The sequence below is a fragment of the Orycteropus afer genome, unplaced genomic scaffold (genome assembly GCF_000298275.1).
Source record: "Orycteropus afer afer isolate SDZICR_OR568_19922 unplaced genomic scaffold, OryAfe1.0 scaffold00174, whole genome shotgun sequence".
NCBI lineage: Eukaryota > Metazoa > Chordata > Mammalia > Tubulidentata > Orycteropodidae > Orycteropus > Orycteropus afer.
The window spans coordinates 1,285,220-1,301,590 of record NW_006921761.1 but is presented as its reverse complement, the minus strand read 5'-3'; the positions used below and the strand labels follow the sequence as shown (position 1 = coordinate 1,301,590).

The 16,371-nt window shown below is 46.5% G+C and overlaps 2 protein-coding genes across 2 annotated transcripts in view; both read left to right on the top strand.

The window, feature by feature from the left end:
- The window catches only part of LOC103202164, a 16,666-nt gene extending 8,654 nt beyond the window's left edge, over positions 1-8,012 (top strand). The window contains exons 2-5 of the mRNA XM_007946995.1: positions 181-339; positions 2,791-2,890; positions 4,684-4,814; positions 7,719-8,012. Of these exons, the coding sequence (XP_007945186.1) occupies positions 181-339; positions 2,791-2,890; positions 4,684-4,814; positions 7,719-8,012 (684 nt within the window). The remainder of the gene's footprint in view (positions 1-180; positions 340-2,790; positions 2,891-4,683; positions 4,815-7,718) is intronic.
- Positions 8,013-11,708: 3,696 nt separating this feature from the next.
- The window catches only part of DCAF10 (DDB1 and CUL4 associated factor 10), a 56,359-nt gene continuing 51,696 nt past the window's right edge, over positions 11,709-16,371 (top strand). The window contains exon 1 of the mRNA XM_007946878.2: positions 11,709-12,223. Coding sequence (XP_007945069.1) covers positions 11,709-12,223 — 515 coding nt within the window. The remainder of the gene's footprint in view (positions 12,224-16,371) is intronic.

Here is a 16,371-nt window from a genome sequence, read left to right as displayed (position 1 = left end):
GAAGTTGTACAGACATCCTCACCCTCCTTTTCTGAGTTGTTCTCAACGAGCAGGGACTTGTAATCAGTGGAGTTAGCATTGGAGGTGGGACCTGTTTGCCATCTTTCCGTTAAGTCCTATGTAGACTGGTTGTCCAAGCCATTCCTCCGACAACCTATCCAAACTTCTCTTTCCTTTTAGGCTCTCCTCCGCCTCGTGACAAGTAGGTTTTGGAAAGAGTTGCGCCTTTGTGAGATTCATCAGGAAGAGGCGTCCCCATCTATTTGCCGTTACCCCATTCCCTACAAGAAGGACTTGCCTTTTGACATTGTAGAGCTTATGGAAGAGATAGAAAAGAAGGTAAATACAGTCACCTGGCACAGGGCCATTGCCAGTGCACTTAGAGCCGGCACATACCTTTGTCAGCCTGTGTGGAATCTCTGGAACTGCTTTTCCTGATCAGTCTAAGTCCCCCACTGTGGATGAGGCCTTCCTTTGGAGTATAATTACATCTCAAGCAGAAGAACATAATTTTTTTTTCCCTCTTACCTCAGGCAAAGGAGCTCTGGTGGTGTAGTGCGTAAGTCATTTGACTGTTAACCAGAAGGCTGGTGATTCAAAGCCACCAGCCACTCCTTGCAAGGAAGGTTGGGCAATCTACTTCTGTAGTGATACTGCCCCGGAAACCCAAGGAGGGGTCACTATGAGTCGAATCTGACTCAGTGACATTGAGCTTGGTTTGTTATCATCTCAGGCAAAGCACCTTGAGTTCTTGTACTTTTTGTGTGTCACTTGGTCCTCTGCCCTCCTGACTAAAGTGTGCTTTGTAGTTCTGTTGAGCACAATAATATGGTCTGGAGATACAGCCATCGAGAACATGTGCCAGCTGCTTAACAGCTCTTTCTTGTAGAGAAAAATTATTTTTAGAAATTACATGTTGAAATGCTAGTAAGAAAAATTACATAAGCTGAAAATTTTTAAACAATCTGTGATTCCACTATCAAAAATCAACCACTGTTTGCATTTCATGTTTCCTTCTTCCCTGTTTTTTTTGTATAACTTTATATACATATTTCATATTTCTAATAGGATGTGTGGCAGACAGCTATTGGCTGCTGACCAATAGCCATTTCTTCCCTCCTCTCTTGACAACAGAACCTGGATGTTGTTCAGATACCAGGTTGCCAGGGGTTTTAGGGAAGGTTGAGTCCTTTCTTTCACTGTCCAAAAAAAAAAAAAAAAAAGAAAGTCATGTTATGATGAACGTGTTTCTAGGTCAGAAGCATTATTTTTAGTGACTGCATGATGCAGCATTACATTTGAGAAATACAGTAGTTTATTTCAGCAAAACCCAAATCTTGGACATTTTGGATTTGCGATAGATGATTGTACATACATCTTTTTGTTCATCCCTGAATTATTTCCTGAGGATAATTTTTAGGGCAGCTATAAGACCCTTCTTTAAACATAAACATTTGTTCTGAACCTTTGCTTTTCTAACTTAGTATTATTTTGAGGATTTTTTTTTTCCCCTCCCAAACAAAATCTTGCATGGAAGTCCAATGTGTGTGTGTGTGTGTGTGTGTGTGTGTGTGTGTGTGTGTATAAAATATAACAGCTGTTCTGGGGTGAGGTTTAGAGCCTCAGCCTCTTCTGTAGTGTCACCCTCAACTGTCCACACCTCTCCACCCGCTCAAATCCCTGCCCCTGGCTAACAGAAATGGTTCTTTGTACTGTGGTTTCTAGACCCATAATGAACCTTTACTATCTATCATCAGTTAGGGTGCTTCAGCTGTAGGTCACAAAAAGTCCAGTTCAACCAACAGCTTAAACAGTGGTGGCAATATCATGTCTACAGCAGGCCCAGGGAGCAGTCTATTTCAGGATTGTTTGATGCAGTCACTCAGTGATGTCATCAAGGACTAGGTTCTTTCCATGTTTTGGCTCTATGTTGCTTAGCGTGATGACTCTCATCAGACTTGTCCGCCTCATGGTCACTAGATGGCTGTAACAGCAAAAGCATTACATCCTTTCACAACTCCTGGAGGAGCTAAGAGCACAACCCTTGTTCACATACCTTTCATAGAGAAAAAAGGCTTCTTGATGCTTCCCTTCCTTTCCTTTCCTATTGGCCAGAACTGTGTCATATGTCCATTCCTGGGCCAACCACGGACGACTGGAATGGAATCACTGGGATTGGCTCAAAGCAATCAGGATTTGCCCTCCAGCACCGGTGAAAGGACCCAACCTTCCCTCAACCCCTGGCGACCTGATATCTAAACACCTTCCCCATTCCCTTTCAAAAGGAGGAGGAAAGAAATGGCTATCCATCTGTAAAACGGGGGCAGTGGTGCCTGCTTTACCTCCCTTACCTGTCTTACAGGGCCATAGAGAAGCAGAAACGATGTTGGATGTATGGAAGAGCATGTAACCTACTGTGCAGATGTCAAGGCTCATTACTAATTCATAGAAATAATGAGCACCACCAAATCCTTCTGGGAAAAAGTAGAAAATAGTGGACCCTCAGTTTTAAGAAATGTTACTTTGTTTAGTTGTAGCATTCCCTCTCTAAAGTTTATAAAATGATACACCAAAAAGAAACTACCTATGCCTCTTAAAACTTAAAATGTGGGGGTTGTGCTTTGAGACCAAAGCTCGCATGACCTTCTTAAGATGGCACGAATGACCTTCCTAAGATGGCACGTATGACCTTCCTAAGATGGCACGCGGTACTCACACAATGGGAGGAGTTAGTTTGCCCCTTCTGCTCTGGGTTCTTACTTTCCTTCCCTGTTTTGTTCGTCCCTGCAGGCAGGATTTCTACCAAACCTATTTAAAGTGTTGTCTTACCGGCCACTGGAATTTAGAGCCTTCTTTTCTTATTACAATGCCATCTGCAACAAAGAAACAGGTACATGGAGAGGTGGTGGTAAGTCATTCTTGGATGAGACCTAGGTGCCTGATTGCTAGCCTCCCCTCCCACATAGCCCCACATCACTGGGGGGCCACCGAGAATCGTGGGAAGACTTCCTCTGAATTCTGAGGCTGAGGTCTGAATGTAACTTCACGATTCCAGGTATGTAACTGAGATACATCATGCAGTAGTCCTGGCTCATTTATCCTTCTTAGGGCTTGAAAACCCTCCATAGCTTCCTAAGCCCCTGAAAATGCTCGTGGACTCCAGCCTGGCATTCCTGGATTTATTTCATTAGGGTTCAGTTTAGGCTGTTGCTGCTCAGACCCAAAATACATTGGCTTAAATAAGACTTTGCTCTTCTCCCTCTGTGTCTCACCTGTAGTACCCAGGTGAGTGCTCAGGCTCCCGGTGCCTTCTGCTGTCTGGCCGGCATACTCAGGCCGGCTCACTACTACCTGACAACGGGAAGGGAAGCAAGTGGCAGTGGCAGGCACATATCCCTTCCCTCTATGGACGACACGGAAGTTGCACACATCACTTTCTTTTATATCCCATTGGCCAGACTTGGTCACATGGTTACATCTACCTGCATGGGAAACTGTGTGGCTGTATGTCCAGTTAAAGTAAAGGAATTCCATTACTAAAGGAAGAGGAGGAGATGGGTACTGGGAGACAGCCAGCTGTCCGTCATAATGGCTCTTCCAGGCTGACATGAACCTGCCTTCCCAGCCGCATCTCCTGCAGGCCTTCCATGCTTTGCCCCTGGAGGCCTTTTCTCCTACCCATGCCTTTGTGCATCCAGTTCCTTCCATTCCATGGCAGCTGTCTTTGTTTACGAAGGACTCCTCTGAACTCCCATAGGCCCTTCATTGGCCCTTGTCCACTGTGTGCTTCATATGAGCATAATACTGTTCCATGACTTCTCTGTCATAGTGAGAAGAGACAGAGTCTGGGTTCAAATGTGAGTTCTGCCATAAGTAATCCACCTGAACTTTAACCAAGTACTTAAACATCTCAAAGCCTTAGTTTCCTTCTGTTGTTGTTAAGTGCCGTCGAGTCGTTTCCGATTCATAGCGACCCCATGCACAGCAGAACAAAACACTGCCCGATCCCACTCCAGCCCCACAATCCCTGCTATACTTGAGCCCATCATCGCAGCCACCGTGTCAATCCATCGCGTTGAAGGCCTCCCCCTCTTTCATCGACCCTCCACCCTACCAAGCATGACATCCTTCAGATGATATTATTATTAATAACCACTCTGCAGAGCCAATGAGGATTAAATGAGCAAAGTTCCCAGAATGTGTCCGGTACCAAAGTGAGTCCCCTCCCTCTCTGCCTTTCCCCAGCCCCAACAGTGGGTCCCCTGAGTTTAGGGACTCTCTCTTCCTCCTCCTTAAAAGTGTTAGCTCAGCACATGGTGGGCTTCAGAAAATGCTTCTTAAATTTAGTAATTTTTTCAGCACGTGTCTGAGCACCTACTGTGGCAGGCATCCCCGTGGGCATGTGGTGGTGAAGAAGTCAGAGAAACGTCTGATCTTTCAAACTTACTCTAGAGAGGAAGGAACAGATAGTGACAGAGAAATAAAAGAATATGTTGACTTCAGAGACTGTTAAAAACCATGAAGAAAATGAAACGGGTAGTTGGTAGCGAGGAACGGGGGATGGGAGGTAAGTGAATGGGTGGGTGAAGACGTGGGTGGGTGGCTGTTGCTCAAACGTGGCTGAGTCCATTAGGTTCTGTGCTGCTGCTCGGGGCTTGTGGATAGGTGTCTCTTCTTCCCTAGGCCACCTCAGCAGAGCTGACAAGGAGCTCATCATTTTGGTGACCAGCATAGCCAACAGGTGTCTATACAGTGTGGTGGTCCACAGTGCCCTGTACCGGGTCTACTCGAAGAACCCAGTGCTCTCTGACCAGGTTAGTGCCCACCTCCCCTGAGGGAGGAAGGGGCAAACCCCTGCCATTGTGTGGAGCAGGGGACGTAGACCTGGAGCTCCTCCCCTGGCTTGAGTCCCTTGGGGGCCACATGACTGTGCCTGCCTGCTTCCAGCTGACGTGATGTTTGGGTGTAGGGGTTAGCTGAGGGTCAGCTCGGTGTTGGATACGGACTGGATCCTCGGCACGCCTTCTCTCAGAGGCACGGGTGCCCCTCTAAGGTGAAGTCTTGTGGTACCCGTGAGTCTCAGAGACTGAACTGAAGGTGGGGCATACAGCTAGAATCTGGCTGAGTCCCTTTTCAAAGTCAGCACTCTTTCTCCTGCGTGACACTGTTGCGTTTTCCAGCGTGAATTTAATTGGACCAGATTCTCATTTTCTTTTCTTTCTTGCTGCTGGCCGCAGGCCTGGGCTTTCCTGCCTCCCCTTCTAGAACCGTCCCCATCTGCTCTCTCTCACCAAGTCTGGTTGTGAAATCGCAGTCTCAGGTCTCAGTCTCCCAGCCAGCAATTTACACTCTTCTTGCTTCATCCAAAGCCAGGCCCTTTGGGGATCAGAGGTCATGGTTATTATTCCAGAGAAGTGGACTGAAAATAAAGACACAATAAATGGGGGTTTGTCACCAGGCTTACAAGGTCCTGCTGATTCCTACACTGAGATTCTTGACTGTCTGGGTTGAGGAACAGGAGTGTCAGTTCTCTGCTTTTAGTCCCAAAAGCAAGGTTCATCAGTCTCCCCACCCCTCAGCCTTCCGTCCCAAACCCACCTGACTGGGGACTTTGCAGACTCTTCCCTGAGGGCCTCTGTTGCCAGGCTGAAGACAACTTCAGGACAGGGACGCCGTCCTTTTTGCTCTGCTGTCAGTCTCCTGCCTACTCACTAGACCTTGGCTCATCCAGGGTCATTTTGCTAGGAATTGCCTCCCTGGTGGCCACAGGGTATGCTTTCATGCCGTGTTAGCTTACCTAGTCTTCTATTTTTAGGTATTTTGTGATTCTAGTAGGAGCCCCTGGGTGGTCCACATGGCTGAGCACTGGGCTGCTGACTAAAGGGTTGGCAGCTCTCACCACTCAGAGGTGGGTGCCTCAGAGGACAGTCTGGCACTCTGCTTCTGCAGGATCCCAGCCATGGAGACCTACGGAGTGTAGGTCCACGCTGAAACCCATGGGTTGCCATGAGACAAAACCGACTTGATGGCAAGAGTTTTTTCAATGGTTCTAGAATTTTCCTTCCACAAGGGTACTGATTAGTGACATCGTCTTTGGGGTCTAGTACTTGGCATCAGAGCCTGCTCCGCTACACTCTAGCTCTGTGACCTTGAGGAAGCGACTTCACTTCTCTAACTTCAGTTTCTCTGTTGGTTAAGTGGGACTGACAATGCTAATACCATCACCTAGGGTTTTTAGAAGAAATGAGATGATGACCATTAAACACTGAGCACATTCTTGGCACACAGTAATGTCAGCTTTTTTTTTTTTTTAATTGTGATTTGGGTGAAAGTTTATAGAGCAAATTCATTTTCCATATAGTAGTTCCTACCCATTTTGTTTAATGACATTGACTGCAGTTCCCCATAGTGTAACAGCTCTCTTCCCACTTTCTTCCCATAGTTACCTGTTCCCTATGTCCTTCCCTCCCATGCACTCCTGCTCTCTGAGCTGTCTCCCTGTGCAAACACTGCCTTTCTGTTCTCCCACGATTGATCACTCCAATGAATGTATCTACCTCATGTAAATGTTCACCCTGTGTGTGTTGTTTGGCTGGAAGTCACAGGAGTGAGTTCAGTTCCAAACCTGAAGGTGACTAGGGGCCACAGTCTCAGGGGTCTCACTAGGTTCTATCAGACAAGCAAACCTGGTCTTTTTTTTTTTTTTTTTTTGAGTTTTGTTCCACATTGTTCTCCTACTGTCTTCAGATCTCCTGCACCAATCACTTTCCAAGTGGTTGACAGTGGTACAGTGGTAACCGGGCACCATCTAGTTCTTGGTTTCATGGTCATATAGGCTGAGGATCACATGGTCTGCTAGTCCCTTGGATTAATTGTTTCAGTGTGTCTTTGGTTTTCTTCATTCTTCTTTGCTCTGGATGAGGAGCGACCCATTGTTGCAGCTAGATGGCTGCTTGCAAGCTTTTAAGACCCCAGTTGCTACTCACTAAAGTAAGATGTAGAACAGTGTTTTTGTGTAGTGTGTTATGCCAGTTGAGCTTGATGTCTCCTGTGACCATGGTCCTGCACCCATGGGCTCTCTCGGGGTAGCTGGCTATAGCCAAGAAGCCACCACAACCTTGTCCCTTGTAGGCTCTACTATACACTTAGAAATTCTGACAGTACATTCAACTATGCTTGTAGAAACATTGCCAACCCTACACATGTGTCATGGGCACACTCCCCCCTGCCTAGACACACCTGATCATTCAGCCTATCCACCCATCTATCCACCCATAAATCATTGCTCACCATTATTGTAATGTCAGCTATTGAGTTTGCAAATAATATGTCTTGTTGGGGAGCAGGGAGGTACTTCTGTGAGTGTCAGTTTTTTTATGAAAAAGTTAGACTTTTGGGTCCTTATGTATAAAGAGTCTGGATCTTGGTTCTAAGATTTTTTGTGCCCTTGGTCTTTAGAGGAGAAAGATGTTGCTAGAAGCTGGAGTGAGTGAGAAAGTCTTGATGGAGAGATGCTCAGCCAGACTTCAAGGTGTGCATCCACTGGGCTCTACCAAGACGTTTACCTTCCGGAGATATCATTTTGGCCTTACTTTGCCCTTGGGTTTTGGCTCTAGCCTTGGGTTTGGTTCCTAGGTGTCCACTTCGTTAGGCTTTGTGTTTTATTGACTGTATTAGGATGGATGGAAATTCCCCTCTGACTGTGTGTTCTCTTCCAGGTCTGTGTGGATTGGAGGAAGTCCGACCTCCCTGCTCGGGACAAGGCGATGCTGGAGTTTGCACTTGCTGTCTCCCAAGCTGACGACATAACAGACGAGCATTTCAAAAAGCTTGAGGGGCATGGCTTTGACCGAGACGATGCCTGGGACATAGCTGCCATTGCAGCTTTTTATGCCATGTCCAACCGCCTTGCTCATTTTGTCAGTCTTGTTCCCAACAAACAATTCTATTTGTTAGGCAGATCTAGTCATATCCCAGACTCCAAGAGTGAACCTGCTGCCCCCAGAGTCTAAGTGCTTGGAAGAGAAGCCAGCATCAGTCATTTCAGTCATGTTGCCTTACAGAACATCAGTTTGGAAGTAGTTTTCCTTTAAACATAGAGTTAGCGGATAGGGAAGAAAGTAAATAAATTTACTCCCTGCTTGCTTGATGAGATACATCCTAAGTGTCGGATCCAGAGATGAGTGATGACCTGGCCCTGGGGGACCCATTTCAGGAAACCTTGGCCAGTTGCTTCCTTGGATTGTGATCTAAATAGAGCATCAAGGGGCAAGGGCCACAGAGCATGCTTCAGGCGTTCTGATGAATTAATCACTGAGTCTCAGCAGTTGAAATTGATGATATTTTAGCTTTCACAAATAGTGTTACATAGGAACGGGTCCATACAGACTGATTGGAAATAAGCTACTTGTTAACATGTTTTTAAAGCTCATAGGCTGCAGGTAACCAGGAGCAGGCACACACCCAGGGAAAGTTCTGTCTTTGGCCCCTTATCACTTAATCACTGTTTTTTTTTTCCTCCAGTTGATGGGTTGGTTGTACAATCAGACGAGCCATTTCAGTAGAATTTTAGTCCTTATATAATTTATTATTTCAGATTTTAGTAAAAATTGTTTGGAGTAAGTGAGAGCTCACATTTAAGTAGGAGCATAAGGAAGAAAACTACTGGCATTACCAAGTGACTCTATATGTTACAACCACCACAGATGTTTATCTGTGGCTATCTTAACTTTGCAGGAATCATTCTCGTTACTTGACTGATAGAGTTCCATGCAAACCTACAAAATATTTTTGTACCCCCCTTTTATTTTTTAATCTTTTGCTGTGATTTGGGTGGAAGTTTAAAGAGCACATTGGTTTTCCATTCCTTGATTCATACACATTTTGTCTGTGACACTGATTGCAATCCCTATAGTGGAACAGCACTCTTCCACTTGCCATGTTTACTGTTTCCATTCATCCTTCTTTCCTAGCCCTTCCTGCCTTCTGAGCTTTATTTCTGGACGAATGGTGCCCTTTTGATTGTCCTATTTCTCTCAGTTCCCTAAATTGTCAGTGAATGGTTAATCAGCTCTGGGGCTACAGTGTTTTGTTTTTAAATTGTTTGAATTGAGAAATCTGGTTTCTCTTGAGCCAGCATAGACTCTAATTGCAGAGTTTGTATTTTTCTGTTGGAACTGGACCTCACATATTTTGGAATATGTAACTTCCCCCCCCACCTCAATTGTGATTCTGGTGAAAATTTACAGAGCAAATTCATTTTCCATACAGTAGTACATAGACATTTTGTTTCATGATATTGACTGCACTCCCCACAGTGTAACAGCTCTCTTACGCCTTCTCCCTGTAGTTACCTCTTCCCTGTGTCCTCCTTTCCTGTGCATTCCCGCCCCCTGAGCTATCTAACTGTGCAAATATGCCTGTCAGTTCTGTGATTAATCGTTCTAAGTATATCTACCTGGTGTAAATGGTCACCCTACATGTCTGGCTATTGTTTGGCTAGAAGCCAGAAGAGTGAGTTCAATTCCAAGCCTGAAGGGTAACTAGGGGCTGTAGTCTTGGGGGGGGGCTCTCACCAGGCTCTATCAGACCAGTAAACTAGTCTTTTTTTTTTCATGATTTTGAGTTTTGTTCCATATTGTTCTTCTACTCTATCCAGGATCTCCTGCACCAATCCCTTTCCGAATAGTTGACAGTGGTAGCTGGGTACCATCTAATTCTTCCTGGTCTCATGGTCATGTAGGCTGAGTTCACATGGTCCACTAGTCATTAGACTAATTGTTTCCATGCTTCTTTGGTTTTCTTCATTCTTCTTTGTGCTGGACAAGGAGAGACCCGTTGTTGCATCTAAATGGCTACTTGCAAGCTTTTTAAGACCCCAGTTAGTATTCACCAAAGTAGGATGTAGAACTCTATTTGTGTAGTATGTTGGCAATTGAGCTTGATGTCCCCTATGACCATTGTCCTGAGTCCACAGGCCCAGTAACTCTCTCCCTAAGGGTAGTTGACTGCCTATGAAATTATCATAACTTTGCCTCCTGTTCTATTTATATATGGACATTCTTGTAACACATACAAACAGGTATGTACAGATATCATCTGCCAGCCTTACATATGGTCATGGTATTTTTGCCTAGACATACCTAATCATTTCACTTTACCCATCATTATTATTTATGTAAAAGTGTTTATCTTTGTTGGCTGTACCTCTTGTGTACTTCTCTGTGTCTTCCTTTTTCTTAGTGTTATTGTGTTGGTCACTTAGTTTGGTATATTGCCTTTACCTTCACCCAAATCAATACTTGTCTCTTACGTATCTAGCAGTTTTCCCTCCCCTCCACTCCCATCCCTGGTAACCAGCAAAGAAAGTTTCTTTCCATATATAAACCTTTCTTGACTTTTTACCATAGTGAACTAGAAATATGTAACATTTTAAAATTGAGTTTATTTGATTTTGCTAATTTCAAAAGTTAACATTGGAATTGGGTCATGGTCAGGGTTTGCAGAGCATAGAATTAGGGCCATTGGCCTTAAATTTGGAGGGGGTGGCAAGCAGAGGCCTGCTACTGCAGCCAGATGTCTTGGGTCATTAGGGACATTTTTGATAATAAAACAGGTCTCTGCCCCTTCTGCTCTGTGGGGGCTACATTGGTGGTCTGTATCTTTCCAGGAACACAGGGGAACGGCTGGTGAGGAAGGGCTGCCTTGATCGCCTAGTTTAGGCCCCTGTTGCTTCCCCTGTTTCCAATCAGTTCATGGACAGGATTGCTGAATGACTGTTAACCCTCTTCATGGGAGGGACTGCTGAATGTTCAGCCCTCTCTGAACCTGATGACCAGCAGTGAGCTTTCTACAACATAGCTCTTGATGGAGGCCCTGAAGAGTTCAGTGTTGACATTGATGCCTTCTTGTGCCTCAAGCTTCCCTTTATTGAGGACTGGGCTTCCCTCCCCAGGAAACTGCAGTTCCTGTTAACCCATTTCTGCAGACCAGTTCAATGCCTTCATTCCACCAGCAGTGATACAGGCCCTGGATATGTCATGCCTTCCATGCCCTTCCTACAGGACGTGAGTGAACTGGACTCTGGGTTCTGTTGCTGGTGAGATCGATTTTCCAATCTCCAGCTCCCCTCTGACTCCTGTCTGGTTATGTGTTCCTGGAGGGAGGAAAACTTAAGCTTTGATAGTCTTGACATACCGGGCAGTAGCTGGGAGTTGGACAAACACTTAGGGCACCAAAGGCCCCATATTCCAGGCACTGCAGAGGCCAGGGTTGTTCAATGCCAAAATTCTTGACCAGAGAGTAACTCCCAGGTTGAGTAGGCAGGACGCTATGGCACTAAACTGCGACCTGCACGTAGTATGCTAATAACGTTCCTTCCTTGGTGCTCAATGTAAAGTGGGGACAGCGGGGCCCAGATGATAGCATTGGATACGGAACCTGGAGCCTGAGCATCTTCTGTCGCTCACGCCTACAGCTACTCGCGCCCAAGGTTGGATTCTACCAAGGCACCAACGGTGATGCCCGCACCCCTAACGGGGCGGTGTCCCCACTTTCCCGGTCCCCTGCAGGCGGTGGCCGAGGGGTGGCGCGAGTTTCCCAGTCGGCAGGATTAGGGCTCCGCACGCCGGAAGTGGCGGCTGCAGCGGGAGCACTGAGGTGTCGGCTGGCGGGGCTGCGGCCCGGAGTGGGGGGCGGGGGCTGCGGTCATGTTTCCCTTTGGTCCCTGTGGCCCCGGTGGGGACGCGGCGGCCGGAGTCGTGGCAGAGGAGCCGGCCTTCCACGGGGAGCAGGCGGCAGCCGCCGGGCCGCCCCCGTCCCCGCCCGGGGCTGACGTAGCCCCTCCACGGGCGCTTTGCCGCCCCGGGGCCCCGTCGCCGCCCCCGCCCGGGCGAGCCACAGAGCTCGCGCCCCCCGGCAGTCCGGAGCCCTCAGACGCCGCTGCGCAGGGGAAGGCGTCTCCGCCGCGCCGTCGGCCCGGGCCTGACTGCAGGGCCGGGAGCCGGGGCCGGCAGGGCTTCAGCGCGGGCCTGGGCGGCCCCGGCGCCCGGCTGTTCGGGTGGCTGAAGGAACGCAGTCTGGGCCGCGGGCTGTTCGTGGACCCGGCGCGGGACAATTTCCGCACCATGACGAACCTGTACGGTTCCATCCACCCCGCGGACTCGGTGTACCTCAGCACCCGGACCCACGGCGCTGTCTTCAACCTGGAGTACTCGCCCGACGGGTAAGTGCGGCCTGTCGGGGGCAGGGGCGCCTCCCCGCGGCTCGCTCCGTCGGCGCGGCCGGGTCCGCGAGGCCGCATGGAGGCCTGGCCCGTGTGCCCCTAGTACCTTCCGAAGTGCTCTGTCGCCGTTAGCCTGCTGAAGTCCCCGTCGTGGCCCTTCGGGGTGGCAGACCCGGGCTTGTGTTGGCACCCGCGGCCACACCGCAGGCCTTTCGGAGCCAGGCCAGAAGCCTGGGTTTCTGGGATACGGTAGGTGCCCCGCAAATACATCGGAATGAATGGCTGTGCTTTCGGCGTCACGTTAGACTCGGGTTTTCTTACCTAAATTCGGGTCAGGAGAAGGCAGCCCGCGTGTTCCCTGTACCCGGCGCCTGACATGCCCTGAAGGGGCAAATGTGAGGCCCTTACCTCCAGTGAGATGCTGAGAAGTTGCAGGCCGGTGTCGCATGATTTTTGGGGTGTTTGTGAAATCCTCCCGCAGGACCACAGGCTTCTGTTAAGGGTATCCAGCATTTTTCCTGATGGATTAAACAACTTTTTCGTGTTTGGCCTGGATTTGCTTTGAGTGATGGACAGTTTTCAAAATAATACATATTTGAAAAGCTTTGTCTTGAGTGCACAAAAGTTAAACATGAATCAAAGAAAAACATGTATGTACTGTTCCACCGTGAGACAATATGTTGTCATTACGTGCCTTCGACTTGGTTCCGATTCATAGCAACCCTCTATGTGACAGAACGAAACACTGAGGTGCCCTGCACCATCCTCAAAACCTGAGCCTGTTACTGCAGCCACTGTGTCAGCCTCTCATTGAAAGGCTTCCTTTTTTTTGCTGACACTCTACCAAGCATGATGCCCTTTTCCAGGGGCCTGGTCTCTCCTAATAACGTGTCCAAAATAGATGAGATGAACTCTCACCATCCTCACTCTAAAGGAACCTCTGGCTGTTCTTCCAACACAGATTCATTCATTCTTCTGGCAGTCAGTGGTATATTGCATATTCTTCACCAACACCATAATTCAAATCATCAGTTCTTGGGTCTTCCTTATTCATTGCCCAGCTTTCACATGCATATGGGAAAAAACAAAACAAAAAAAAAAACAACCCACTGCCATTGAGTCAGTTCCAACTCATAGCTACCCCAGTTGGGTTTCCAAGGCAGATTGCCCAGTCTTGTTTCTGCAGAGTGGCTGGTGGGTTTGAACCACCAGCCTTTCTGGTTAGCAGTCAGATGCCTTAGGCACTGTGTTACCAGAGCTACTTACATGCATATGAGGGGATTGAAAATACTGTGGTTTGGGTCAGTCACACCCTAGTCCTTAGGGTGACATCTTTGCTTTTGAGTACTTTAAAGAGGTCTTTTGCAGCAGATTTGCCCAATGCAATATGTCATTTGATTTGACAGCTGCTTCCGTGAATGTTGGTTGTGGATTCAAGTAAAATGAAATCCTTGACAACTTCAGTATTTTCTGCACTGATCATGATGTTGCTTGTTGGTCCATTTGTGAGGATTTTTGTTTTCTTTATGTTGAGGTGTAATCCATACTGAAGAATGTAGTCTTTGGTCTTCGTCAGTGAGTGCTTCAAGTCCTCTTCACTTTCAGGAAGCAAGGTTGTGTCTACATATCGCAGGTTGTTAATTAGTCTTTCTTCAATCCTGATGTCAGTTCTTCTTTGAGAAGCTGGACTAAAAGAATGCAGCATGAGACAATAGTTAACATAATTCTTACCTCATTAGGGCCTCTGGATTGCTAGCCATTTGCTTGGTTTGTTCATTCATTTTGTCATTCAGCAAATATTTACTGAGCACTCACTCTGTTCCAAATTCAGGGGTTACAACAGGGAGCAGAACCAGCTAATAATGGCATTGCTTTCATGGAGCTTAGGACCTCTGTGTTCAACGAGGTATTAGTTGGATAGTTATAAATAATAATGCATAATATATATTTACAAATTGAGATAAAGAGTTTGAAGGAACCTGTTGTGGACTAGGGTGTTACAGGTTTCATTCTAGAGTAAATCCCCTAGAATGAGTCAAATTTTTGAAGATTTTTTTTAAAAAATTTTTTGTTGTTGTTGTTGAGAATGTGCATACCAAATCATACATCAGTTCAACCATTTCTCCATGTACAATTCAGTGACATTGATTACAGTCTTTGTGTGTGTGTGTGTGTGTGTGATTTGGGTGAAGATTTACAGAGCAAATTCACTTTCCATACAGCGGTTCACATATACTTTGTCTTATGTCATTGACCACAGTTTACCACAATGAAACAGCTCCCCTCCCACTTCCTCCCTATGTTACCTGTACCCAGTGTCCTTCCCTCCATGCACTCCTGCCCCCTTAGCTGTCTCCCTGTGCATAAGCAGCCCTTCTTTCTCCCATGGTTGTTCTCTCCAAGGAGTGTATCTACTTGAGGTAAACGTTTAACTCATATGCCTGTATTTTGTTTGGCTGGAAACCACAGGTGTGGGTTCAATTTCCAGACCTGAAGGGCAGCCAGGGGCCATAGTCTCAGTGGTTCCACCAGGCTCTATCGGACGAGCAAACCTGGTCCCCACCTTTTTTTTTTTTCTCCAAATGATTTTGAGTTTTGTTCCACATTATTCTCCTTCTCTATCAAGGATCTCCTACATAGATCCCCTTCCAAGTGGATGACAGTGGTAGCCAGGCACCATCTAGTTCTTCTGGTCTCATAGTCTTATAGGCTACAGATTGGATGGTGTACAAGTTGCTAGGACTAATTGTTTCCATGAATTCTGGTTTTCTTCATTCTTCTTTGCTCTGGACGAGGAGAGACCCATTGTTGCATCTAGAGGGCAGCTTGCTGGCTTTTAAGATCCCAGTCGCTACTCGCCAAAGTAGAAGGAGGAACAATGTTTTGTATAGTATGTTTTGCCAATTGAGCTTGATGTCCCCTGCAACTATGGTCCCAAGCCCACAGGTTCAACTAGTTGGTCCCTCTGGGTAGCTGGCTGTGACCAAGCAGTGACCACAACCTTGCCCCTTGTCAGCTCTACTATACACCTGGGAATTCTGATCATTCACATAAACTTATAGGACCATTGTCTGCCAACCATATATATATATGTTCTTGGATACACCCCCATTTCATAGACATAACTAATCCTTTAGCCTGTCCACCCATCTATCCATCCATATACCCATGTTTGCCTAAATTTTTGAAGATTTTTGATACCTATTGTTAAATTGAAGGAGCCCTGGTGGTACAGTGGTTAAAGCACTTGGCTGCTAACGAAAAGGTTGGCACTTCGAACCCATCAGCCATTCACTTTGTGGGAGAAAGAAATGGCGGTCTGTTTCAGTAAAGATTTTCAACTTTGGAAACCCCCTAGGGCAGTTCTGTTTCGTCCTGTAGGGTCACTATGAGTGGGAATCGACTAGATGGCAGTGGGTTGTGTTAAATTGTCCTCTGTGAGATTGTACTGATTCTCATTCTTAGGAGCCATATATGAAAGTGCTTTTCTCTTCATATTCTTGCCAACTATGTATTGTCATTATTTTTTTCATCTATGTCAAGGTAATGGGTTAAAATAGCTTAGTGTTCTAATATTTTAGTATTCTTACTGCTTCTAATAATATGCCAAATATTTGTATAGGACTTAAAGTAATTTTATTGCTAAATGATATAAGACCAAATCAAACTCACTGCCGTCGAGTCAGATCTGACTCATAGCAACCTCTCCTTGGGTTTCCAAGGTGGTATCACTACAGAAGTAGATTACCCAACCTTCCTTCCAAGGAGTGGCTGGTGGGGTTGAATCGCCAGCCTTCTGGTTAGCAGTCAAATGTCTTAGGCACTATATCAGTGTTAAATGAGATAATTTCCATATCCTGAAGTTATACATGAATTAAATCAGCTTTGAAAGAGTTCTGATTTTTTTTTCTTTAATGGATGTATTTGCAGCACATGTAAGTACATAGGTAGAGATAGCCTCTGCCAAACTATATGTATTTGTGGGTATAGCCCCATTCGCCTTCCCACCCCTGTTCAGATTGAGTATTTTTCTATGTATCCACTCATAAATGACTGTTACTACTATAGTGGCTAAGACACTTGCCTGCTAACCAGACGGCTGGCGGTTCAAACCCACCAGCCACTCCTCGGAAGGAAGGTTGGGCAAT